At 32.0% G+C, this 27,590-nt stretch overlaps 5 protein-coding genes across 5 annotated transcripts; 3 read left to right on the top strand and 2 right to left on the bottom strand.

The window, feature by feature from the left end:
* Window positions 1-740: 740 nt before the first annotated feature.
* LOC126770563 (zinc finger protein ZFP2-like) lies at window positions 741-7,791 on the bottom strand. The gene is made up of 10 exons (XM_050490019.1): window positions 7,365-7,791; window positions 7,163-7,292; window positions 6,958-7,087; window positions 6,688-6,884; window positions 6,349-6,527; window positions 5,568-5,763; window positions 4,453-4,568; window positions 3,885-4,147; window positions 2,379-2,406; window positions 741-1,657 (listed from the first exon to the last, which is right to left on the bottom strand). Exons 1-10 carry the CDS (start codon window positions 7,487-7,489, stop codon window positions 1,591-1,593), a joined length of 1,431 nt encoding a protein of 476 aa, XP_050345976.1. The 5' UTR covers window positions 7,490-7,791; the 3' UTR covers window positions 741-1,590.
* Window positions 7,792-8,462: 671 nt separating this feature from the next.
* Window positions 8,463-15,842, top strand: LOC126770599 (zinc finger protein 681-like). Its single transcript, XM_050490075.1, has 8 exons — window positions 8,463-8,682; window positions 8,789-8,918; window positions 9,131-9,260; window positions 10,090-10,214; window positions 10,991-11,133; window positions 11,547-11,748; window positions 13,534-13,652; window positions 15,399-15,842. The coding sequence occupies exons 1-8, from the start codon at window positions 8,594-8,596 to the stop codon at window positions 15,532-15,534; spliced, it is 1,074 nt and encodes a 357-aa protein (XP_050346032.1). The 5' UTR covers window positions 8,463-8,593; the 3' UTR covers window positions 15,535-15,842.
* An 85-nt stretch (window positions 15,843-15,927) lies between these two features.
* Window positions 15,928-17,663, top strand: LOC126770625 (uncharacterized). The gene is made up of 2 exons (XM_050490118.1): window positions 15,928-16,217; window positions 17,065-17,663. The coding sequence occupies exons 1-2, from the start codon at window positions 15,953-15,955 to the stop codon at window positions 17,661-17,663; spliced, it is 864 nt and encodes a 287-aa protein (XP_050346075.1). The 5' UTR covers window positions 15,928-15,952.
* Window positions 17,664-17,724: 61 nt separating this feature from the next.
* On the bottom strand, window positions 17,725-20,342 carry LOC126770552 (zinc finger CCCH domain-containing protein 10-like). The gene has a single exon (XM_050490003.1). It carries the CDS (start codon window positions 20,018-20,020, stop codon window positions 18,512-18,514), a length of 1,509 nt encoding a protein of 502 aa, XP_050345960.1. The 5' UTR covers window positions 20,021-20,342; the 3' UTR covers window positions 17,725-18,511.
* Window positions 20,343-20,998: 656 nt separating this feature from the next.
* LOC126770623 (uncharacterized) lies at window positions 20,999-24,055 on the top strand. Its single transcript, XM_050490116.1, has 7 exons — window positions 20,999-21,148; window positions 21,218-21,428; window positions 21,502-21,819; window positions 22,088-22,193; window positions 22,297-22,412; window positions 22,760-22,821; window positions 23,895-24,055. The coding sequence occupies exons 2-7, from the start codon at window positions 21,243-21,245 to the stop codon at window positions 23,968-23,970; spliced, it is 864 nt and encodes a 287-aa protein (XP_050346073.1). The 5' UTR covers window positions 20,999-21,148; window positions 21,218-21,242; the 3' UTR covers window positions 23,971-24,055.
* The last annotated feature ends 3,535 nt before the right edge of the window (window positions 24,056-27,590 follow it).

The following is a 27,590-nucleotide window of genomic DNA, read 5'->3' as shown; positions in this document are numbered from 1 at the left end:
CGTATCAACAGTCTAAACTACAACATTTTTATTTTTAATGTTTACGCCGCACTTATTTTTTTTATAGAACAGGAAGGCGGACGAGCATATGGGCCAACTGATGGTAAGTTGTCACCAAACGCCCTTAGCCATTAGCATTGTAAGAAATGTCAACCATCGCTTACATAGCCAATGCGCCACCAACCTTGGGAACTAAGATTTTATGTCCCTTGTGCCTGTAATTACACTGGCTCACTCACCCTTCAAACCGGAACACAACAATATTAAGTATTGCTGTTTTGCGGTAGAATATCTGATGAGTGGGTGGTACCTACCCAGACGAGCTTTAACAAAGCCACCACCAGTAAAATTTCGGGGGACGAAAAGGTAAATAAAGCTAAGTATAAGCTTTCCATTGCTCGCACTATTAATTTATTTTGTCTGATCAAAAATCTTTTAATCATAAAAGTGCCACACAAGAAATACACATTATTTAAAAAAATATTGAGATTCAAATCAATCTAATACAAAAATAAATGATCATTTAATAGGTATATGAATTTAATTATAAACAACACAAAACAAAACGAAATACTTTTATTTGACAGCTGAAATTTTAGTCTTGATAATCGAATAAAATAACTATAGACACAAACCACTTACATTACGCTATAATTGTTACCATACATACTCTTAAAGGGATGAAGTCGTCGCAGTAGTTCAAATAAAATTAAAACAACAAGTCAATTATAGGAGTTTTATTATACTATGAGTAAAATAATACATACGACATTACACAAACGTACGTAGAAATACAAATCATAATTAATCTTCTGAGCAGATTGTACATATGTATAATTCTTGAGCTCATTTAAGGGATTGTTTATATGCTACGTATATTCTGTTGAGGTTTTCTTAACACAACTCTCTCTTTTATAAATAATCTACTAAACCTATTCTTTTCAGGCCTAGTCGAGCATACTTTTATAGGAAACTTGACGTATTTAAAAATCATTTATCGATAACAAAATAAAACATGAAAACATTGGTGAGTATTTCTATTCATTAATTATCTTATATAAATTTAAATTGTAATTAAAGCTTAGCATCAAGTAAATAACATGGTGATTATAAAGTATGTAAGAATTTGGTTAATTTGTCCGATCGCAGAGTGACTGCGTTCTTGACAGTTCAGTTCAGAATGCACGATGTAACTTGCGATTGCGATTACTTTCGATTATTTACTATTGTATGTTATTGTGTAATTTACGCGAAATTTAATTTTAATAAATAAGAAAACATAATTTATTAATATCTATACTGCGCTGTTACAAGGTTACAATTGTCAATAGCCATGACCAACTGACAGATGTCAAAACGCATTCTCAGCGGCCGGAGCCGGAATTTAACACTGAAAGTAACCACTTTAAATAATCCACTTAGAAATGGAAACAAATAGCGGATGAAATAAAAAACAAGATTGTCATACAAACGATAATATTTATAATACAAATATCGATGTTTTAAGGTGATAATGGCACACTATTATTATATATGAATTTATACTATTCATCAATTCTTCAAAATTTCATGTATTATCGAAGTTAAACTTTAAAAATACGCCATTCCTTGAGCATCATACATTTTCACTTCATCCTTCTTCAACGTCAAGTCAGGCCTGAAATACATAATTATAAACGTTATTAAAAATACCGCGAACAATGTAAAGTACATCTATGAATTTAACTCGGTAGATAGCATTGTATATTTTAAATCGATAGTGCCAGACTTTTTTTTTTTTTTTTTATAGAATAGGAAGGCGGACGAGCATATGGGCCACCTGATGGTAAGTGGTCACCAACGCTCTTAGACATTAGCATTGTAAGAAATGTCAACCATCGCTTACATATCCAATGCGCCACCAACCTTGGGAACTAAGATTTTATGTCCCTTGTGCCTGTAATTACACTGGCTCACTCACCCTTCAAACCGGAACACAACAATATCAAGTATTGCTGTTTTGCGGTAGAATATCTGATGAGTGGGTGGTACCTACCCAGACGAGCTTGCACAAAGCCCTACCACCAGTAAGTGGTAGGGCTTTGTGCAAGCTGTACTAGTGATAGGTAGGTAGTGCAAGTGGTACTAGTGATAGGTCCAACATGTGAGCAAAGGAATGAATCATTCTTACAAAGAATATAAAATTATAATAGAAATAGTCCGCTCAATGGTGAAATGAACGTCATTTAGCATGCATAAATACGAAATAAAGTAATTTCATATGCAATAAAATGGACAAATGTTGTTATTCGAGAGCAATAACATTATTTGTTTTTTTTTTACCTTTGCTTTGTTTTTGCGTTAATAAAAAAAAACAATTTTACTTAACAAGTACTTACATAGTAAGCTGAACAGTCTGCTGCTGGGCTAGAAGAAAATAAAAATGTTAGTTCAATAAAATAATTTAAAAGTTTCATCTCAAGATTTTTTAACACTAACTGAAGTTTGAAACCTAATTCTGCAAACTTGATAATATCTTGAAGTAAAACTGTCGAACAAACTATAATTAAAGAATTAATTTATCTCATGTTCGGCTAGTGCAGAACATTCGTCCCGACTGTACTGGCCGTCGTCGCGTTTGGACTCTACTACCACTTAAAATCAGGTGTAGTAGAGTCATTTGCCCTCCCGACGCATATATAAAATGTAGATAGAACCTTACCCAACGAGTAACCAGTTTGTTATAAGGCAGAAAGAACAATGAAATTTGACGATGTCAATACAATATAACCAACACCAAACCATTCTATCAGTTAAAGCCTATTTACTTAAACCGATTTACATACATACAATCACATAAACCAAGATATCAAGTTTTGGAAATAGGGAATAATTATTGTTCATAAAATTCTCAAGCGAACGTCTGCAAATAGCGTATACCATTTATTACGAAGAATAAAATGAATTATTTTTAAATAATTCTGAAATTCTGAAATTTTTCAAAAAGGTCTGGAAACAATATTTTGTTATGTGTAAAGTTTTTTTTAAAAACTCAATTGATCAATAATAACTGAAATCTGAACCTGACAAATAAAATGTCCTGAATGACACTTTGGCGTATGTTGTCAAACTTTCTAAGAGTGTTTTGTTACTGTATCATATTAAACTAAATCAATAGAACCCCATTTATTTTTTAAATTAAATTTTCTATAGTCTACTAACTAAGACAATTAAACAACTGTATCATTGAATTGACGCGATGTCATTGGCCGAGATCTTGAATAATCTATAATATTCATTATGGATTCGCGAAACAATGGCGTTTTTGGAAATGAAATTAGAGTGGACGTAAGTAGTCAAATAAACAATTCGCATGGAATATATCTAAGTTTGTTTATCTTAACTCATTAGAATGGAATATGGTATATATTTACTTTCCTCTGTTGGAATTTAAAGGATTAATATTTTTTGCTCTGGTAACTAATATGTTAGTATTTTTTGGCCTTTTTCTTTATCAAAATTTCACAAACATTGTTTTCAACATGCTTATAATAATAATCCTATAGTTCCTTGAATAACAGACCTATAAAGAAAATTGCTCAGTAATTAAACTCTCTTTATTACCTATCTCTTATTATTTATGTGTAGTTGTAAAAAATAATGTCAACAAAATCTTTTTGAAAGTTTAACTTTGTTCTTTATGAACTGGTTCAAGATATACTAACTACATATTATAATATTTGGATTTGTTGTAGCAGAAACAGAGTTGATTAGTAAAAGTATAAATTGTTATTCTTTTTAATTTCAATGTTTCATTTTTTTATATTTATAATTAAAATTATTCAATTTTCTTATTCATGCGAAGAAAAATTGCGGAATTTAAACAAATGCGATGAAAGACTTACCAATAGTCGGCTGTTGTATGATTTGTGTCACATCAGAGACATACATAGAATGTGGTGTTTGTATAAAATCCTTTGTCTGGTCGATGAAAGTGGCCTGCTGAGGTTGAGCGCCCACTATCTGCTGTTGGCGCCATTTCTCGAGCGCGTCTTGGTCTTCTTGCATTTTCTGAAGTCTCTCGAGTTGCTTGTACGTCGGCTCGCCACCGATATAATCTCGCTTCACGCGATTGTGGTTACGGATTTCGTGCTTTCGTAGATCTGATCTGGATATAAATGTTATTTTGCAAACGAACTAAAGGGATAGGGAAGCGAAAGGAACATTTTCAAAATAATGTACTCGATGTAACTCGGTCCGAACTTGATGTGACTTGACTTGAACTTTTATAGACTTCATATAATTCGCACTTTAAACAAACGATTTAGCCTTAAAGCTTAACAAAAGGAAAACTTCACAAAGAAGAAAATTAGAAAAAAAAACCTACTTTTATACAGTTATATTTTTATATTTTATACAAGAGAGAGATTATTGAATATAAATGACATGATAAGATATAAACATTGGTCTCACTTGTAGCAGAAGTCTCTCCCACAGTACGTGCAGGTGTGCTTGATGTTCATGTGCTTGGCGTCGTGGTGCTCCCACAGCGCTGTGCCCGTGCGGAACGCCTTCTCACACAGCATGCACTGAGTACGCGTAGTTCACTTATAGACCTTATCTTTTTTTTTATATAAAACAGAAGGCGGACGAGCATATTTTTTTTTTTTTTTATAGAATAGGAAGGTGGACGAGCATATGGGCCACCTGATGGTAAGTGGTCACCAAACGCCCTTAGACATTGGCATTGTAAGAAATGTCAACCATCGCTTATAGCCAATGCGCCACCAACCTTGGGAACTAAGATTTTATGTCCCTTGTGCCTGTAATTACACTGGCTCACTCACCCTTTAAACCGGAACACAACAATGGGCCACCTGATGGTAAGTGGTCATTAACGCCCATAGAAATTGGCATTGTAAGTAATGTTAACCATCGCTCACATCACCAACCTTGGAAACTAAGATGTTATGTCCCTTGTGCCTGTAATTACACAGGCTCACTCACCCTTCAAACCGGAACACAACAATACCAAGTACTGCTGTTTTGCAATAGAATATCTGATGAGTGGGTGGTACCTACCCAGAAGATTATAATGTCCTCTTGATCGATTTTGAGATTAGCCAACTGTGCACAAATTTATGATCGAACATAAATCAGTGCACTATCTATTCTTTCTCTATATTTTAATAAAACAACAAACCCATCATGACGAGAAAGAGTTCAGGCGCAGAACCAGCTGCTTTACGTGCTTTCCGAGGCACTTATTATCTTAATTTTTTAGCTTTAACTTAACACTTTGCCTACTTACTTTGGATAGTTTAACTTAATGTATAAATTTAACTGTTAATACACACTAAGAAATGCATTATTCATAAAATAAAAAGGTTTTTCATATTGATAAAAATAATTAAACGCAGTCAACATTTCTTCCATGCACTCGAAATTTGAATGAGGAATCCTCACAGATAGAATATTGACAAAAATGACTACGCCACTAAACACAATGTTAGAAAACTCAAAATTTTAAAATAGTGATCTAAAAATGGATAAATCCTTTTTTTAAACAATGCAATATTGTAACTCACCTTGAACTGCTTCTCCTGGTGTGTCAGCTTGTGTTTATTAAGGTTGGAGGGGTTGACGAATGTAGCAGGGCATTGTGCGCACTTGTAGGGTTTTTCACCAGTATGCGTTCGCATGTGCATCACCAGGTAATACTTGTGTTTGCACTTATACGGGCACAGATCACAGAAGAAGTTGAATGTGTTTGTGTGCACTAACCTTTAAATGATATCAATATAAAATACTGAACTAACCTTTATTAAGAAATTGCTATCATCAGTGAGTATCTTTGTCACAAATAATTACAGTCATAAATGTATGAACAAATTTCTATGTACTTGTCTATAATAATTATAAATATATATTTAGAAAAATAAAAAAATCATATTGTTTTTTTGTAACTACATATAAAATTTAGATGAATAATTTGGCTTGGGAAAAAAGTTATAAACAAAGATCAATCATAAAATTAGTGTTTTAAAAAGATAAAATAATATTTATATTTTTTTATTTACTGGCCAAGCATCTACTGTTGCTGATGAACAAGCGCATGTGACCTCGCAATGTTGAATTTACTCCAATGTATAGGCACTCAGCAAAGCTTTTCAGTGTCATCATCATAATGAGATTTCGTAATGATGACACAAACATTTTTAAATTATAATTGTTATGTACAATAAATTATAAATATTATAACAAAATAAAAAAAATTCAGTCAACTACTAAATTGCATATTTGGTCTAAGAAAAATGAGCAATGATCCGGTATAATATATATGTTTGAATCTATAACAAAACAACTTACATATGATTTTTTAGTCTTGCAATGATAGGAAACTCCTTGCCACAAGTAGGGCACTTGTGAACCACATTTTGCTCATGGTTGTGTCGCATATGCTGTGCAATGCTGCGTACAAGCTGCCCGCAAATATCACATGCGCGTCTCATGCATTGCCTCTCCCGCCGGTGGGCAACTAACTTTTCCTATGAATTAGTAATATCCTTATTTGTAACATATTTAATTGGAAGATGTAATATTTTTACAGAGTATGTAATATTTTTTTCAATATAAAGTCCTAAAATTAAACTTAGTGATATAATAAGAACAACTTGTATGCATTATTAAAAAAATTTTGGTTATTACTTTATTGGGGAATATCATATCACACGGTGAACACTTAAATTCTTTTGTTTTGGGATCTTTCTTTTGCAACAGTCTTTCTCTTCTTCTTCTTTCCTTTTCAGCCTTTTCTTCAGTTTCCATTCTTTTTAATTTCATTTGATGCAATATTAATTGAAAATCATGTTTTGAGTAAGGATATGAATGTATTAACGGGTCACCTGCAATCATCGAAAAACTATATTATTTTGTAAATGAACTAAAATTTTATAAAAAAACAAAAAGTATATTTACCCATAGGATTTAATATTTTCCTAAATTTCTTATCAGATACTTCACAGATTTTTTTAAACCTCATTGCTATCTTTAATGATTCAAGACATTCAGTACATATATATTTTGGTAAAGAGTCATCTGCATTTATCTATAATAAAAATTAAAAATATTTATTACACAGTAGTAATATCCAAAGCCTTGGTTGGTTACATAATTAACTTACTGTTATATTAGTGACACTGCGAATAGCTCCCATAATATCACAATCACTGATTTTGCTACTCAATGGTGTGCAGCCATTTCTTGCACAAACTCTACAGATCATTTCCTTTGACAATTTGACACCTATGTTACTAAAATATATAATTAATGTTATATCTAGATTAAACTTGAATGAATTCATATAGTTGTTAAACTTTCTTTACCTGTCCATCATAAGTTTTTCCCATTGATCATTGTAATGGCTAGTTTCGCCTTCGATCGAACTCGTACTTGGATAAGTAACTTTATTTAATCGAGACATCATAGTTTTCGTTAAATATACAGCCATTGTTAGTTATTGTAAGTGTATGTGGATTAAATGCAATATTTATGTAAATATATTTGATTTCGCGATCGAATCAGTAGGTATAAATACTTCATCATAGTTTTCTAAATATAATTAGTGTATGTCACATAAAATAGTAAGACTTTATAACTAGTAATTTCAATATAACTACAAAACCTTTAAATATTTAAACTAAATAAGTTAATTATAGAACTTATATAGAAATTGAGATGATAGAAGCATAATTATTTATAAATAAAAACCTAGTGATTAAAAAAAGGGGCACTTGGCTTGGCAGTCAACACTCGAGCTCGACAGACGTCAAGTGTCAACGTCAAATGTGAGACTTGAGAGTTGGGAGTGAGGGAGTGAGACATTAGTACAGTTTACACTTTATAGAACTGGGCTACCATTGTGCCTCTGGCATCAATATTTAATCTAATGATAATTAAAAAAAGAAATCATTTAACTTTAACAAGGGCAAGTGGGCCACCTGTTGATAAGTGGTAACCACCACCTACAAACATTGGCTCCGTATGAAATTTTAACCATTCTTTATATCTCCAATAAGCCACAAATCTTTGGAACTGAGATGTTAAGTCCCCTGTACATGAAGTTACATTGGTTCACTCACCCTTCACACTCGTACACAACAAAACTATTTATTGCTGTTTCGCGGTAGAATATGTGATGAGTGGTATAATATATATGTGCCTACTCAGACTTGCACAAAGCCCTACCACCAAGTTAGACACCGACCTGTTTATAGCTTCAAAGCATTCATAATTAAAATTAAATTATCCGTATGTATTACTTACACGCAATGACCTACACAGAAAAAACAGAATTTTTAACCTACGATTTATTAGTAAGTACTAAGTAGTCTGAAGGCTAAGTAAAAGCTACAAAAATTACTGAAGACGAGGCTGAAAGATGCAATATTTTTGACTTTTCCAAGCAGATAAATTAAAGAAACAAAAATGTCAATGTGACAGCAAAACAGACGCAACTTTTATCTTATTTTTTAACAAAAATATTTAATTCAAAGAATAATTACTACTACGCTTTAATATTTTCGTCCGGTAATTGTTTATAAATTCATGCAGAATGACTTCCTTATTGTTACTAAAATCAATGCTGTTTGCCAGTGTCTTACAAAAAAATAAAAAGAAAAAGAAATTAAGAATGAAAAAACCGTAAGTTTTTACTTATTCCATTAAATGATATTTATCAACTAGTATTAACTTAAGTAGTAACTGAAAAGAGAAGCATATTTTATATATTTTGAATTTTTGATTGCAGAATACCACCATCAGTCATTGACTTAAAATTATGCAGGGTATGCAATTTAGGCAAAGGAGAGATTCCAATATTTGATAATTTAACACAACCTAACATATCAGACGAAATTAGAAACTTTTCCGGAGTAATAGTAAGTATATATATATATATATATATAAGATCATAGATGACTACTGACAATGGTCAGGTAGACTTTGTTGGCTTATATTTCTTTCGAAAATAATATTTCTTTGCAGCCTTTCTATAATATGTAAAACAAATCTAATAATTGTAATGATATCTATTAACATAAGCTAAAATACTACTTGTGTGTAAAATATGTTTTTTATTTATACATTGCAGATAAATAAAACAGATAACTTGCCCAAGCATTTATGTAAAAACTGCTTAGACCTTCTCAATGGATGTATTGTGTTCAGAGATATGTGCCAAACAAATAATAAAGTTTTGATTGAACTGTCAATAAAAAGAGGTATTAACATTTTATAATTTAATGTATATTTTAATGTTTAACATTTCTACTAAATAGATTAAATTGAAGAAATCAGATAACTTTTGAGTGTAATGTTTATACACATAGAAAAATATGATTTAAAATTTTAGGATGTAACTCATTACTACATACACCATTACTTTTCTGACTGGGATGACACTATTCTATAGTGTCATCCCAACTAAACTATATGGTAAGAGAAAAACCAAAGTTTGTTCCAAAGAAATTTTGTGTTATTCAAACATCCTTCCATTAAGCAGGCTGTTTAAATCCAAGAAAGCAAGGAGAAGGGCAAGTGAATAATGACAATGATGAACAACATTCATATTTTAAAAAAACTGTTTATTTAACCTGTGGCTTGCATCTCCCAAATATGTAAAGTCTAGCTCTAGTGCTGCATTGTCAAACCAGCTAAAAATAAATAGTTCTTGGTGATTAAAATAACAATTCCCATGAGAAAACTGCCTCTATTTATTTAAGTTAGCAGTACCAACTTGAGCCATTTATCAAGGTAGAGCATTGCTGTCCTTTATTGGTCAGCATATTGGCACTATAGTGAGTGCCACCTACAATCATTCATGTCTAAATAGTCTCTTGTATTATCTTATCTTGGCAAAAATATCGGCTATTGGATTCCCCGCTGCAAAGTTTTTTTTTTCTTATAAGATGCTTACAAGATTGTATTTTTAGTATTACAAATCTCTTACAGCCCTCATTTTTAGTATCAGTACAATAAATTGAAAATAATTATTGATTTGTTTTGAATGACATATTTAACAAATAATGATAATATATTGTATCATTTTAGAAACCAGCTTCGATGAAAGTACTCAAGATAGCGAAGACTCTTATAACATTCCCTCGCCAAATTTCTCAGAAGACAACTCTGAGATCTGGGGGTGCACTACATGTAATAAAGAATTTTTTGACAGGGTACACATTGATAAAGTATTTTTATTATTATTTTAAACTATCTGTTTTTAGAAGCTCCGAATAATTTGTTGTTCTGTCATAAGGTATTTCATATATGGGTTTAAATGAGGTCATGCCTATTTTTTTTTTGCTGGCATCTCAACAGGATTACGCCCGCCATGGTCGCAAGCTGATTGGCAAAATGTCTATCTAAATAACAATAAAAGACTTGCTGTTTCTGTTCTGTATTTTTTCGAATTGACTTTATGCGTCGGGAAAGACTTGATCATAGCCAAACCTGAATATAATATTATAGTTAAATTTTGAAATGTGTGACTGAAGTTATATCAAATTACCTAAAGCTATAGCTTATTTATTTGTACAGACTTACTCGTTGGTAGAGCTTAATTCAAGCCCATCTGGGTAGGTACCGCCCACGCATCAAATATTCTACCGCTAAACTGCAATACTTATTATTGTTGCATTCTGATTTCAAGGGTGAGTGAGCCAGTGTAACTTCAGGTGCAAGGGACATAACATCTTCGTTCCCAAAGTTGGTGGCGCATTGGCGATGTAATGAATGGTTACTATTTCTTACATTGCCAATGTCTACGAGTAACATATAACATAAAAAAAGACTAGACTAAAAGACAATTCTTAAGTAAACTCTAGTTATAATATTATTGATTGTAAATTTTGGTAGTTTTAAAAAAAATAACGTTATTTTTATATTGCTTAGACTGTATCCTAGAATTTAAACTATATAATATAAGTATATAATTTTGAAAACCTTACAGGCCTCATACGATACTCACTTTAACAGTTGTAATAAGACAACATCAGACGAACAAAAAGAACCTGAAGATAGCAATAAGAAGACATTTTTGTGTGATATCTGTGGGAAGACTGCTCGCTCGAATGCTAACCTTCTTGTACATATGTATGTAATGTATTTATAAGTCAAAATAATACATATTGTTCTAATATGGTAAAAGTGAGTAATAACTTGGTAAAAAATATTTTCAAAATTATCAATAAATATGTTATATGTTTAAGGAATTCCTTTAAATGTTATTTGTATCTGATGACCTGAAATATATATGTAGAAATAGAAGAATATTTTGTAAAGGAAAAAAACAATTATAATTTTTTACGTATATAATATAACATATATATATTTATTTACTATTTCAAACTTTTTTTTTCATGATTTGGTCTAAAGTCATCAACAATTTTATCTCATGACGCGTTACGTCTTACCGAGGAGAGATGGACACCATCCTATATTTATGTTCTATTCATGCAGTTTATATTGAGTAGACTTGTTGTTAAAGATATTTTATATTATTTTAGGGGTATTCACGAAAATGTATTCCCTTATAAATGTGACCAGTGTCCATATCAAGGGCGGACGATGGATTTACTAAAAGTGCATAAACGAACCCACATGGCAAATAAACCGTTCAAATGCTCCCTGTGTCCGAAAACCACCACAACTTCCAGTAACCTCGCGAAACATATGCGACACGTACATAGCACTACGAGGCCATATAAGGTACTTCGTTTACTTCTTAAGCAACATATATCTGAGCCGAGATGGCCTAGTGGTTAGAACGCGTGAATCTTAACCGATGATAGTGGGTTCAAACCCGGGCAAGCGCCACAGAATATTCATGTGCTTAATTTGTGTTTATAATTCATCTCGTGCTTGACGGTGAAGGAAAACATCGTGAGGAAACCAGCATGTGTCTAAATTCATTGAAATTCTGCCACATGTGTATTCTACCAATCCGCATTGGAGCAGCGTAATTGAATAAGCTCCAAACCTCCTCAAAATGGAGAGGCGGCCTTAGCCCAGCAGTGGGACATTAACAGGCTGTTACTGTACTTACTACAACATATATCTATAATATATCGAGCTTGTATTTGCATAAATAAGCATTTTTACTTTACGTCTTTTGCTACTTGAATTTTAGAGTAAAAAGACCGCTTTAGGATACCATTCGGAAATTACAAAAAACCTACATACCTATATATTATATTTTATAAGTAAAAGAAAAATTGAATAAATACATTTTAAAACTGCTTGGCTGCTTCGTATCGATTTAAAGTATCTGCCATTGTAGCTACAAGTACAAGGAACCTAACATCATAGATCACGTTGTTAGGCTGCCGGAACTGTATTGGCTGTTTAAATACACTACTAGACTTAGGCCTTTTCTAGAGCACGCTATATAGTCCGGACCTTCGGATTTTTTTCCACTAACCACCAAGCAGTTTTCGTAAGTCGTAATTTCACCTAGACGTCCCCTGACACGTTTACTAAAACGCGGTGTCAACTCGAGAACTCGTCTACGCCATCGGTTATCGGTTCTGCGGCAAATGTGACCGGCCCACTGCCACTGTCTATGTCGGTCAGAGTTTTCTGTTGAATCGCCTCCTTTCTGATGCAATCCTTCAGAGAAACTCCGAGCATATTTTATATAACTTTCTATAACTCGCTGGGCGACCTTGAATTGGTGGACCAGTCGCACCGTGAGTGTCTGCCTTTCGACTCTGTATGTCAATACAGAAAGAACGCTTTGATTATAAATTTTATCTTAGGGATTTGTAACAAAAAGAATAGACGACGAAAAAGACATAATAATTTAAAACGTACTGTGGTTCCCGACAAATTAGAAGAGTCACTCCATCTCAATCTTTGGATATCGTAAGAGTCGGCAAAGATAATTTTTGCTAAACGTATCCATCGATATACACACAATTCACCAACAAAAACATTCTCAAGGAGTGACATCAGGCAATTGTTAAAGTCACTTCGCGTATTTACCCATGCGTTCTCGTGTTCACCACGCCACTCGACAAACAGCTCGTGGAATCTATAACTATAAGAAGACAAAAGATGGTGTAAATATTTACTTCAAGATTTTCTGATTTTAATAAATAATAACCATAACAGCTACACATGCCTATAACATCAATTATAGTTTTTAGTAGGCATTTTTATTTCCGAATGTAAAGTAGATTTCTTAGATTTACACATTCCATGCTATTTGCTTATATATCCACAACGTTAGGCACTGGTAATTCTTAATTACGATATACATATGTAGGTATTTATAATATACAAGATTCCGTTAACTTCGCCGACATTCAAAAGGCATTTTTTTTCGTGATTCCATATATCATAATAAACACGTACATTTATTAATTTCTCCAATAATATAACGTCAATTCAATGTCTGAGTTGTTTATTTATCTTTACTCCTCCTGTTGTTAAAACAGACTATAACTTCCCTATACTATAAAATCCCTAACGTAATAACTATTTTTGTTTCAGTGTACTTACTGTGATAAGGCTTTCTCGTATCAGCATGATATGAAAAGGCATATACGAGACATACATTTACGACAAGGCACGGTCGAATGCGACGTTTGTTACAAGAAGTTTAATACCAAGTAAGTTAAGAACATAATAAGATTTCTTAAATAAATTTTTGAGTATAAAGTTTTGGAACATATTTCACCACACTACCCTCAACGCGGATTGGCGAATACACAAGTGACAAATTTTCATTCAACACAGGTTTTCTCACGATTTCTTCCTACGCCGCCAAACGCGACATGAAATATAAATACCAATAAAACCGTTAAAAGTCATTGGTGCTTGCTTGGACTTGAACCCCAATCAGCGGTTAAAAATGTTGAAATTCACATGTTCTAACTATTGGGTCATCTCGGCTACTATACATGGTCTATGTATACACTTGTTTCAATATTAGGTCCTTACATATGAAATTAGCGTTTTGTCGTACTGACCACTTTGATCTGAAATATCTTCTCTTTGTTTAAGAATTCCAAATTCAAATTTATAAATTCATTTAGCTGGTACATTTGACTTTTGAAAACAGTCATTCATTTGTTTTTTCCTCATTATTTTTTTCTTCGGCGTCGCTTATTACCGCACAATGGAAAACATGAAATATCGGTAAATTTACGAGTACGAGTTCTACCGTGGCACCAGTGCTGCAGAAACAGCTCGAAGAATTAATGATGTGTACGGCGCTGGTGTCGCAAAAGAAAGCACGGTACGTTTTTGGTTTCAACGTTTTCGTTCTGAAAATTTCGACCTTCAGAACCAACCCCGTGAACGGCCGGAGACCAAAGTGAAAAATGAAGAATTAAAGGCTATTGCGGAAGCGAATCCATCACAAAGCACTTCAGAGATAGCTGCAGGCTTCGGGGTAAGTGATAAAACTGTATCCACTTGGAGCAAATCGGAAAATTAAAATAACTTGAACGATGGGTACCTCATGAATTGAGTGAATCGAACTTGCAAACACGCGTCGACTGCTGTGTTACTTTGCTCAACCGACACAATAATGAAGGGATTTTAAATCGAATCATTACTGGTGATGAAAAGTGGATACTGTACGATAATCGGAAGCGCTCGTCGCAATGGCTGAACCCAGCCAAATCCTGCCCTAAACGAAAATTGACTAAGAAAAAGTTACTTGTGAGGGTTTGGTGGATTAGCGCCGGTGTCGTTCACTACAGCTTTCTAAAATCTGGCCAAACGATTACGGCAGATATCTATTGTCAGCAACTGCAAACCATGAAGGAAGCACTAGCTGTGAAACAACCGAGATTGGTCAATCGCTCTAGGCCACTGCTGCTTCACGACAACGCAAGACCACACACTGCACAACAAACAACCACTAAGTTAGATGAGCTACAATTGAAATGTCTGCGACATCCACCGTACTCCCCGGACCTTGCTCCAACAGATTACTATTTTTTCCGGAATTTGGACAACTTCTTACAAGGAAAAATTCAACTCCGATGCGGAAGTCCAAACCGCCTTCAAAGAATTTATTGATTCTTGCCCCCATGGTTTTTTTTAGTAAAGGGATGAAATGAAATGGCAAAAGTGCATACATAATAGCGGTGCATATTTTGATTAATTAAATAGTTTTTACAAAAAAAAATTGACTTTATATTACTCCCTTACAAAACGCCAATTTCATATGTAAGGACCTAATATTAAAGATTACCTACCACTTAAATAATTTATCGACAAGCAAAACCACCACTCTGCTTGTCGATCAAACATTTTTTTATTAATGTGTTTTCATTTGTCTCGAAAAGTAAGTTTGTTTTTGCTTGCACTGACAGTTTAGATTACTGCATTTTTTTTGTTTACAGGAAAATATTACAAGGGCACCGATGGAAAATTCATAAAATAAAAGGGGAACGACATGGACGGCTGCCATCTTATTTGCAATGTCAATTAGATGATGATAATGATAATAATACTAATGAAAGCGAACCGACATATTAATAAATATCTTTTTTATCATTACTTAAGTATATAACTTAATAATAATTTATAACTATCACTACAATAATTATAACTATTTATTCTGATGTAGACAATATTTTTTTATTTTTATATAAAATTCTCATTTATTATATCTGTAATGGGCATTATAATTTTTAAATGATTCCATAAATAAAAAGTTGTTTTGTTTTCGATTAACTACCATATTATTTTTACTATATATCATAAACTTTAACTTTATCGTGTAAAAGGCACTGGACTTATTATCTTAAGTGAGAGTTATTATAAGGACGGTAACCTTAATAATTGTTTAATTAACGATTTTTTTTTCTATTAAATCAATGTTATAAAGTGAATCCTGTCTGAGACACATTCTGGTTAGATTCTATACGGAACGTTAGCTTGAACAGAAGTTAAAATGAAATATATAATTCTATTATTATTTATACATAAATGTATATCATTTGATCTTCCCAAAAGTGCTTGTAAAACGGACTTGACGATAGATAAAGATCATTATAATGTGACTAAAACTTATAACGTCCATGATGCTTATCCGACTGACGCTCACTTCGACACATACGGAAATATTTTCTTTGTCGAATATGGTCGTAACCTGAAAGGTTATTATTTTAATATTAAAGTTATAAAAGAAAACACAACTGAACCTCAAAATATATCTGGTAAGTTATTTATTTTATTCAATTATAATAAAGTTTTCATTACTGGTAACTTTTATCGTTTCATCATTGAATTCTGATTTGAAATTTAACAATTACAATGTAGGATCCCCAAACTATTACACCAAGTATATAAGACCCAACGGACAATGTCCGGCTTAAATGGTTCGTAAGCTAGAGGAGAGTTACAGGCAAAGGAACAAAATGTTCCTATGGCATGCAGCAACATATTAATGTTGTATTTTTCCTATATACTACCGATATATAGGAAACATACAACATTATTAAATTAACATTCGTGTGGAATGGTTTATATATTTTCCAACGTCTATGGGCGTATTTCTTTCGTACTAATTATTATATTATACTCATAATAATATATTTATGGGGAAAGCAAATATTACGTCACAAGCTGAGAAAACATTGAATGCTATAACGGTAAAGAAATTAAAAAAATGTTCGTTCATATATTTATTCTATTAAAGAAAAAGTAATTTCAGTGTAGACAATACCAAGATGAATTATGTATCATTAAGATACGTGATTTATCGAATAAAAGCACCGATGAGGAGGCCTACGAAATGTCTGAAGTTGAAGAAATTCATGATTAAAATTTATGTTTAATATATTAAGTGACTATAAAAGATATATTTGAATATTTATTTATCTGCTGACGGTGTACTAGTGCAAACGCAAAAACTTCTCCAAACTGATTTGACTGTGTCTATCTCTAAAGATTGAATCATTTTGTAATCTGCTTCTATTTCCATTTTCATTTATGCAATTAGAAATACGATTATTACAAATATGTTTTTAAATAATTAATATACCTATCGTTTATATTTTAAAGGTTTACCTGAAGGCGAAAGTTATTCGATTGCTGTAGATAGAAAGGAGACAAAAGTATACTTTGGTACAAGTAAAGGAATTTATGTTTACAAGTATGAATCAAATGAAGCAACATTGGTTTCAAGCCCTGACTTCAAATTAAACATGCTTTTCATCGACAAAGATGGAAATAAATACATCACTGATAACCCTAACGACACCGAAGAATTATATTTATTGGCGGATGGAAAAAAAATTCGCTACAAAAGTTTCGAAGCTCTAAATGAAATGGCCATTGATGACAAAAATAATTTTTACTATATTAAAGAAGATAAACTTTTTGTACTAAAATCTAATATTTCTAAATCTATCTTTATAGGCAATGTGTCATATGAAGGCTTTGCACAAATATCTTTCTATGATGAAATTATTTATGTTGCAAGTGAAACTTTGTCGTATATGCATGAAAATGATAGCGGTCCTTTGAAATTGGTCAAAAATATTCCAGGAAAAGTAACAGCCATCGCATTTGATTATTATGGTAATTTTATACTTGGGACTTTTGGAAAAATATTTAAGTATGAGGCCAACGACAATGAGTGCTACCACCGAAAAAGTTAGATGAAACTTTGAAAGCATAATACATATATTGTGTATTTTTTTAATCAAATAAAAATAGTGTTAGTGGAAATACTCCTTTTAATAATACAAAATAAATTACCTATCTTATTAAAATTAAAACCTCTAGTTACATTATACTTGCAATGAACATTCAAGCAATTTTTTCGCTCACTACAAACAAAAAAATAAACTAAAAGCAAATTTAAAAATAAATGTGAACATATCACATTAATTACATGTAATTCACAATGTCAAACAATATGATTAGTTGAGGTTTATCCTATTTATTCGTAACCTCATGATCCTTAATTTCCTTTTTTTGTTGGAACTTATAAAAAATTCAGTACACAAGTATGTGATCTTAGCATAACTTAAACTTACTAATACACATAACATATTTTGATACTTATTTGATTTTTAATTCTTTACTAAAGTAAGACATATGTTAAAATAGTAGTTAAAATCTGTACACATTGCCATTTCACTTGTAATATTTAATTTTTTAAACATAACCTATTATTTAGTGTCATACAAACACTATTAGAGAAGAATTTGTGAATCTGAAATGTAAGTATGGTGTTCAGAATAGAGTTCTATAAATGAAATTGAGGTTTTCCGATGAATAATTTAAAGTTATATTTAGACACAGGGTAAGTACAATATGACAGTAAGAAGAAGACAGTACTGTCATCAGAATAATTATTACATTGACATGACTTGAATGCTATATAGCCTAGTCCTAGTACAAATAGAATTATACTTATACATTGGTTGCATTCAAATAGACTATATAGCTAATTATATTCTAACACTTAGAATATTATCTTTGAATTTCAATAAATTTCAATTTAGTGAGGCAGAATACTCTGTGAGATTATAGGAAATGTTAGAGGCTGAGCTTGAGAATTAGGCAAAGCCATAGGTTGACTAGTACTAGAAATTGTTATCTGTTGAGTAGATGTTTGGTGAACCAATTGTGGTGCTGCAGAACCTAACTGTTGCTGTGCAGATTGCTGAGCAGCCAACTGCTGTGATTGCTGTGCTAGTTGTTGTGCAGACTGCTGGGCTGCTGCAAGGTGTTGAGCAGACTGAGCCAAGTGTTGTGCGGATTGCTGTGCAGCTAGATGTTGAGCCGACTGCTGTGCAGCTAGATGTTGAGCAGATTGCTGGGCAGCAGCTAAATGCTGCACTGATTGCTGTGCTGCATATTGGGAGGCTTGGTGTTGAGAAGCTAGCTGTGGCTGCAGAGCTGATGTTTGAACTAATTGACGAACTGCAGTTTGAGGTCCATTACTCATTAATTGTTGTGTAGGTGGTGCTAATGTTAGTTGTGCAGGTGTCACAGCTACCACAGTTTGTCCGCCACCCATAAGTGTACCAGAATCACTAACTTGCATGAGCTGTTGAGCCCCAGCACTTGTAACAATTAAAGCCCCTGAATTTCCAACCAGTTGCTGTGTAGTACTAACTGTAAGTATTTGTGGAGCAGGAGTCAACAACTGAGCTTGAGATGCTGCTGGACCTAGAGCCAAATTAGGTGTTGCTGCAGTTGGCACAAGTGTCGGTAAAGCTCCTGCGAGACTAACAACTGGCGTAACACTAACTGTTGCCAGAGACACTGGTGCTGATGTTCCATGTCTCGAAGTTATCACACATGGTTGATCAGTTCTAACAGATGCAGTTTGTTCTAGTAAGAATTCATTCATTGAAGTCAACTGGACATTCTTCTCTGTCAAATCTGCCACTTTTTTTAATAAAACACTAATGTTATCATGTAATAATTTTACTTTATGATCTAAAACTTCACAATTACCGCACACACTAGTTGTAGATAATGTTTGTGTATCCAATGCAGTTTCTTCGTACGTGAATCTTCGCAATTTAGCTTCCGGTGGTGAGCTATCATCTCTCATGTGATGTTGGTTTCTAGTGTATATTGATGCCTGAAAGTTACGCTTAGTACTCATTTCGTTACCGGATACATCCCTTACATGAATATATTTGCAGTCTTGTTTCAAACAAACTCCATGTATAAAAGCTTGGCATATTATAGCAGTATTCCGAGGGTCCCGTGGAAATATTCCAGTAGCATAGAAATGTTCCTCGTCTTGTGCAGTACTGTGCAAAAATTTACAATTAGGTCGAAAACAACCTTTGTTTTGATAATCGTGACAAAATCGAAATAGTTCTTTTAAACAAGACTTTGGTGGTATTTCGTGTATAAATCTACAATTCTCTCGCGGACAGCATCCTCTGATGAAATCTCTGCAAAAGCTGCTAGCTGATGGAAACAAATTATCATTATCTTCCATAGAGTTCATTGTAATTACTGGAACATTTAAACCTTTACCGATCATGGTTTTGTTATTAATGTTGATCAATATTTATTTTCTTAAAAAATTCTACAAATTTAACTGACATAATATGTAGTCTTCCTTTTCATTACTTAAAAATCATTCCATTTTGGAAATAAATACGTAATTTTATTAATTTATACAGTCGTAACTCGTATCTTAGATCGGAAGTCTTCATATCAACATTAATCACATATTTAAAAGGCATATATGCTATAGAACACATCAACCACGCAAAAGCATTTCACTAAAAAACACATAGAGAATAAATTTATAATTGGTAGTCTTAAAATTTTTAACTATACAAACATATAATAATTATATTAATAATGAAAAGAGAATAGCATGATTTGATTAGGAAACAGACTCCAATTTCTGTAACAAAATACAGATAACAGATTATAGATTAACACCAGTGATACCGGTTCTTTATGGTACTATCAAAGTACAGTAAGTAATAAAAGTAAGTTATCTTGCTCTTGATCGTGTAAATAATGGTCTTCAATAAGAATTCGTTTTAGTAACTTGCCAAATGAATATTTACGATTTTAAGTAATATTTGTATTTAGACTTTTAAGATAATAATTTGTTTAAATTCTTCAAATGAAAAATCTTAAGAATTTGTAAAAGAAAAAATATTAAAAAGTATTAAGGAAACAATGTAAATAATAATATATAATCCAACGGAATTTGGATAAAAATAAAATAATGATGCTCGCGATACGTACATACGGTGCTACAAGTGCAACTATGCATAGTTGCATACTAGATACAAAAATTAAATTTATGATTTTATTTAACTTAGTTTATCTTTTACAAACGTAATTGTCTGCCATGCTATCGCGGCACGTATCCTTACGTATATTGTGAGGTATTTATATGCAACAACTCTGACATTTTTGTAGTATAATTTTGATCACAATATTTCCAAATGGCAATATTTTGTATTATAAATAATGAAACTATATAAAATTAAAAATGGCGTCTTGACGTATAAACTTTTCTAAAGTATTCTTGATACTTAAAATAATTTCTGTTTCTTGCAAATTTAAATGAAGTATGAATAGTTATAAATAAAATATCAAGTCATAAAGCATAAAACAATTTGACTATTAATTATAATATGATGAGGTAACGTATATTACACGTTTTATTATTGGTTATTTAGTTTGTATTGTAAACAAAATATTTGTGTTTCAGGTAATGCTAGTACAAAATATATAAAATGTTTAAACAACAGTTGTCACCCAGGAGCGTTCACCCTTATCAAACTACTGTTGTTCCACGCAGTGAGAAACAATTTGCATCGGCTACACAACAAAGAGCAAAATATCCTTGGGCAGAAGATATTAACACGCCGGTGTGTCAAGTTATAGCTACTGATAGTTCAACCTCGGAAAATGCCTACCATGTAAGTTTGATCCGGTAAATAATTTTTCACACAACTTTATGTGCACTTTAATTTAATTTTCTTACTGTTATAGGTTCCCCAATATTACCAAAGTACTCGAAGGGACTACGGTCCTCCATCGCCCGTTTACCAAACACCATATGCTACAGGAACATGGCGTAATTATAAAAAAAGTGAAAACCTTCTAGCAAAACCAATGCCGTCCAATACTTATTCATTTCCTCCTTGTGCTTCTGCATTTTCACTGCCACTCTGTGATGTGGATCATGCAAGAACTATGAATCGTTCTCCTGCTCCCACAGTGCCATCAGTTAGCCCTGAAGTTCCTATTATTGGTGCATGTGGTGGCCACTGCCCAGGGTTTGAATATGTGTGCTATTATATATTACAGGTAAATATTAATACAATTCTGAAAATATTGTAAGAAACAAGATGAAATTGTACAAGTGTATTGGCCCAACCAACAAGCTTTGGAGATGCATGGTGGAATAAGCTCCAAGACTTTTACAGACTGTTACTTGTAAAATATATTTTTGCTTACAATAATGAATTGTATTATGTATGAAGCTATAATTTACTTTGATATAAATATCACAGTTGCTGATAAATAATAGTTAAAATCCTTATTATTATTATAATAATGAATAATATTTTTTCAGGTAATATTTGTAGTAGGTGTTTTAACGGGAATCTCTTTATGTATTGCTGGAATTGTGTTAAGGCGAACAAATCGTAATGGTGATTTAGGTGTTTTGGTTTATATAGGTAAGTGTTTTATTTCATTGTTTAAATTGTAATAATAACTTAGAGAATTAGCGTAGTCAATTATAAAAACAATGATTAAAATAATAATCAATTATTTTTATAGGATGCCTTTCATCATGTGTATGTGGTGTCCTTCTTGGTGTCCAGTGTTGTGTCCGGCGTGAGATCAGGCAAAGAAAATTGCGAGCCAATTTGCACATTCCTATGCAATCTCTACAGGTACCTACTAAATATTATATTAATTACTTATATACTAAAAAAATCCATAAATAAACAATTTTTACCTTCAAATTTGAATAAACAACTGCCTTGAATTTACAGTCAGTCACATTGAATGATGTAAGGAATATAACGATACTCCATACATCCAATTGTGTTCAGGCACTTAAAAGTATAGTAAATTTAAAAAACTGACATACACACCTACATACTTGAACCCTGATAACAAAACATTCTGTTTTTGGCCGGTTGTGTAAAAAATTATTAGTGCGACAATAGTTTGTTTATCAAATTAGTTACTCAATAAAATATGTTATGTTAATTAAAGTAATTTGAAATTGTTTCAGGAGGTCCCAGTCCAAGCTTGCCCATTACTACCATCTACATTACCTCATAGCCAAGTGTATAGGTGAAACACTTTTTTATATAAACTGAGAACCTTTATTTTAACAGGCATATTATTATCAACATAAGTCTTTTTTATCTATCAAGTAACTATATATGTATTCATTACGACAAGTATCCAGCATAGACCATACTAATGAAATGCATCAACTGATCAAAGAAATTTTTGCTTATATTAAACCATAGACAATTTATTACTTTTACTCATTTGACATATTTCTAACAATGTGTTGTCAGCTACAAGACTATAAGCAGATTTCGAGTGATAGTGACTCAAAAGCAAACCAGACCTGTGTCTATTTTCAAAAATATCTTTCCCTTTTATTCTTATTTCTTTTTCGATCTTAGTTTTCTTAAGAATGTGTTAAAAGTTAAGTTGTTGGAATATTTTAATTATCTGATACAAGTTCTGCTAATTTCTGATTGAACTTTCTGTGTTCTGTTTGTTTTATATATGACAATAACTAGTATGTAAGAAAGTTTCTTTGTCTTGCTACAACGTTTCAATGCTTTTACATAATATAAACTTTTAAATAGGCTACTATCTGTGCCATTATATAAATTACAAATTACTTATTGGTAAAATGTAGACATGTGTGTTTAATATTAATACATTTATAAGATCGGTATAACTTTAGGAACACATGATTAGTATTAATTTATCGCCGCATTTTTATTGCTTAGATTTATGTTTTGAAGATTATGACGAAAAATTTTGTCTTTATTTCTATTTATTTGGAGTATTATAGGTAGTTAAATTTTAAGAGATAAATTTTAAGATACTTACCTTTCACGCCGAAGGTTGTGGATTCAATTCCAACCCAGGACAGACATTTGTGTGCATGAACACGTTTGTTTGTCCTGAGTCGGTGTAATTATCTATATAAGTATGTATTTACAAAAGAAAAAGTAGTACAAGTAGTATATCAGTTGTCTGGATTCCATAGTAAAAGCTCTGCTTAGTTTGAGGTCAGATGGCCTTGTATTAATAATGTCCCAGGATATTATTAATATATTGAAATTGTTAGTATTGAATATTCAGTCAGTAAGTGGATTCTTATTTTTTTTTTCTCTCAGGCCAACCACTGCCAATGTATATCCCGAAGAAGACATAACTGGTGTTCCTTGGTGGCGCCGAACTACTAGAGACTGATTAGATTTAAGACTATTTACAAATCAAATACTTTTGTATCATTAGCTTTGTTATTTAAAATAAAATAATATTGAATTACAACATATTTATGGTATTTTTTCTGCTCTACTTGCTACTTTCTTAACCTTTTGAACAAAAAATATTAATGAATCCTTTAACTGTTGTCTACTGTATAAAATTTTAAAATAACTGACTGACATTGTCTAAACTGGTGGATCTGGGATGAATTCCTTATGGAACGCAGGTCAACACTAAGCTAAGACTTTTTAAAATTCATATTCACATTTTTTAAAATTCATATTCACATTTTTTAAAATTCATATTCACATTTTTTAAAATTCATATTCACATTTTTTAAAATTCATATTCACATTTTTTAAAATTCATATTCACATTTTTTAAAATTCATATTCACATTTTTCAAAATTCATATTCACATTTTTCAAAATTCATATTCACATTTTTCAAAATTCATATTCACATTTTTTAAAATTCATATTCACATTTTTTAAAATTCATATTCACATTTTTTAAAATTCATATTCACATTTTTTAAAATTCATATTCACATTTTTTAAAATTCATATTCACATTTTTTAAAATTCATATTCACATTTTTTTAAAATTCATATTCACATTTTTTAAAATTCATATTCACATTTTTTAAAATTCATATTCACATTTTTTAAAATTCATATTCACATTTTTTAAAATTCATATTCACATTTTTTAAAATTCATATTCACATTTTTTAAAATTCATATTCACATTTTTTAAAATTCATATTCACATTTTTTAAAATTCATATTCACATTTTTTAAAATTCATATTCACATTTTTCAAAATTCATATTCACATTTTTCAAAATTCATATTCACATTTTTTAAAATTCATATTCACATTTTTTTAAATTCATATTCACATTTTTTAAAATTCATATTCACATTTTTTTAAATTCATATTCACATTTTTAAAATTCATATGGGGGGGATGACAGTTTGTATGAAAATTCGTTATATGATTGGATTTTCCTAAAGAGGTAGACAGTTGACCAGTTGGCCAGCCTGTTGGCCTGTTGGCCTTTGCAACTGGATATCAGATTTCCTGAGTGGACGATCATTTCGAGTTGTCTTAGATGCTTTCTCGTCTGATCTAATGGCGATTAATGCCGGTGTTCCTCAGGGATCAATTCTCTCTGTTACCATCCTGCTGCATATAAACCATCTGCTGAAACCCGATATCTTTGGGTACGCAGTCCGGTCCCCGAGCTAGTGCAACAGAAACTTGAGCACGGGGAGGCTTTGGTAGAATGCAACAATGTGTTTGTACACCATTAAGAGGAGTCCATTCCCCCTGACTCCGACTTTCCGAAATGTATCTACCCATCACTGACAGTATTGAGCTTCTAGGAGTTACTTTATACTTTATTGTATACCACAAAGAGAAGAAAAAAAAATACAAAGCATGGATTCAGCCTAAATAAAAGTAATATACAATTTTGGCGACCTTATCGCTACATAGCGATCTCTTTCAACCAACGGAGTAAGTGATAACTCATAGGATATGAGGTAGGTGGTCCAACAATAAATAGGATAGCATTAATTTATGATTAAACAAACTAATAAATAAATGCAAATATAAAACACACATAATATGTTTCAATAAATAAATTATATTATCAATATATACAAAATTACAAGTATACAATATAAACATACTATAAACAATAAGAACGAATAAAATCGATAACGATAAGTCCTCAAACATAACAAGAAAAAAATAAAAGAAATTAATATAGTGATAAGGCATTTGAGACAAAAAGTGATATTTTACAAGATTTTTAAAAATATCTACGGATTTGGCCTCCCGAATATTTAATTTCTTTAAATCTTAAATCGTTCTAGAACTTTGTTAAGTTCTGAAGCCTGAACTGTAAATGAATTATTATAAAAAGATAACACGTTCAGGCACCCTTAAAATCAATCTCTTCACAGAAAGAAGAACTTCTCCAGGACTCCCTAAAAATAAAAACTTCTCCTTCAAGTAAGGTGGAGTATCAGGGTGAAACAATACACAGTACAGACAGGATGTGCATATTCCGGCGAAATCGAATGGCTAACCAATTAAGACAAGAACGAGATTTTGAGACGTGGTCATATTTGCGTAATCCAAATATAAACCAAATAAATGTGTTACTTTAACATCCAAACTCAACTTTGGTCAATGCATTGAATCCAAGCTAAAACTGCTGGCAAAAAACTTGGCATCCTCAATAAGGTCAAACAGTACTTATATCAAGCCCAAGTCAAATCGTGCATGTAGTACTGTAGCCATATATGGGACGGCTCTGCTAGGTACCAGCTTGATGCTTTGGATTCAGTGGATCGTCGTGCTAGAAGACTCATTTTTATTCCCAATAATGTATCACCCGCATACCACATCGTGTGAATTAGTTGGAGCCGTTGTGTGCTAGTGTGTTATTCATTTTCTGTGTTATAACAATATATAGTTATTATGTAGACCATTTACAAAGTTTATGGTTTAGTAAACCAAGAATTAAATATCGCGGATATATATTTTCCTCCAGAAACCTAATAACCTAAAAAGACAGGAATTTCATTAAAACTTGTTCTTTAAATAACTAGTAATAATATGACCCAAATATTAAATAATCCTAATAACCAGTCAAATAACTGCCTCGAGCATAAACTTACAGTAACAATAACAGCCTGTTAATGTCCCACTGCTGGGCTAAGGCCTCTTCTCCCTTTTTGAAGAGAAGGTTTAGAGTTTATTCCACCACGCTGCTCCAATGCGGGTTGGTAGAATAGACATGTGACATAATTTCAATGAAATTAGACACATGCAGGTTTCCTCACGATGTTTTTTTTCACCGTCAAGCACGAGATGAATTATAATCACAAATTAAGCACATGAAAATTCAGTGGTGCTTACCCGGGTTTGAACCCACGATCAACGGTTAAGTTCTAAACACTAGGCCATCTCGGCTTAGCTAAGCATAAACTTACCTAAATATAATTAAACAAAAAAGTAAACCGGAATATATAGAAACCTTATTTATATTACAATTTTAATTGAAATACAATACGTCATATTTTGTTATACTTTGTAATTACAGTAACCTGACTTGTGACCTATGGCTCAAATAAGACGGTAATGCAGATATACATATGTAATATGTATATAATCACACTAATTACTAACTATTACCTTTTGCCAAACGCAATTAACCTATGTCTACTTCGCGACCATCTCCGACGCTTAACTAGAACTTTATCAGGGTCTACTAGAGAATGTCTTCCATCGCACACTGGTTGGGCTTCGTCAGCGCTATTATTTGAGCTTTGAGACCTGGCACCATGCACGTCTAAATCATGTTTCTATATAATGTAACTAGAAATTAACTCCTAATTAAGAATATACTTAAGAGTTTAATGTACTATTGTAGTCCCGTTATTATATTTCAATGATGAATTTCATTAAAATCGCTCAAACAGTTTAAACTTGCCTAAGAACGAATCATAACAATTTTTTTCATATTTATAATATAATTTAAGTAAGAAATATGACGTGAAGGTAAGGCTACAAATAATAAAACA

This window comes from Nymphalis io, chromosome 9, assembly GCF_905147045.1.
Source record: "Nymphalis io chromosome 9, ilAglIoxx1.1, whole genome shotgun sequence".
NCBI lineage: Eukaryota > Metazoa > Arthropoda > Insecta > Lepidoptera > Nymphalidae > Nymphalis > Nymphalis io.
The sequence above is the reverse complement of the archived record's forward strand: the minus strand, read 5'-3'. Positions and strand labels throughout refer to the sequence as shown.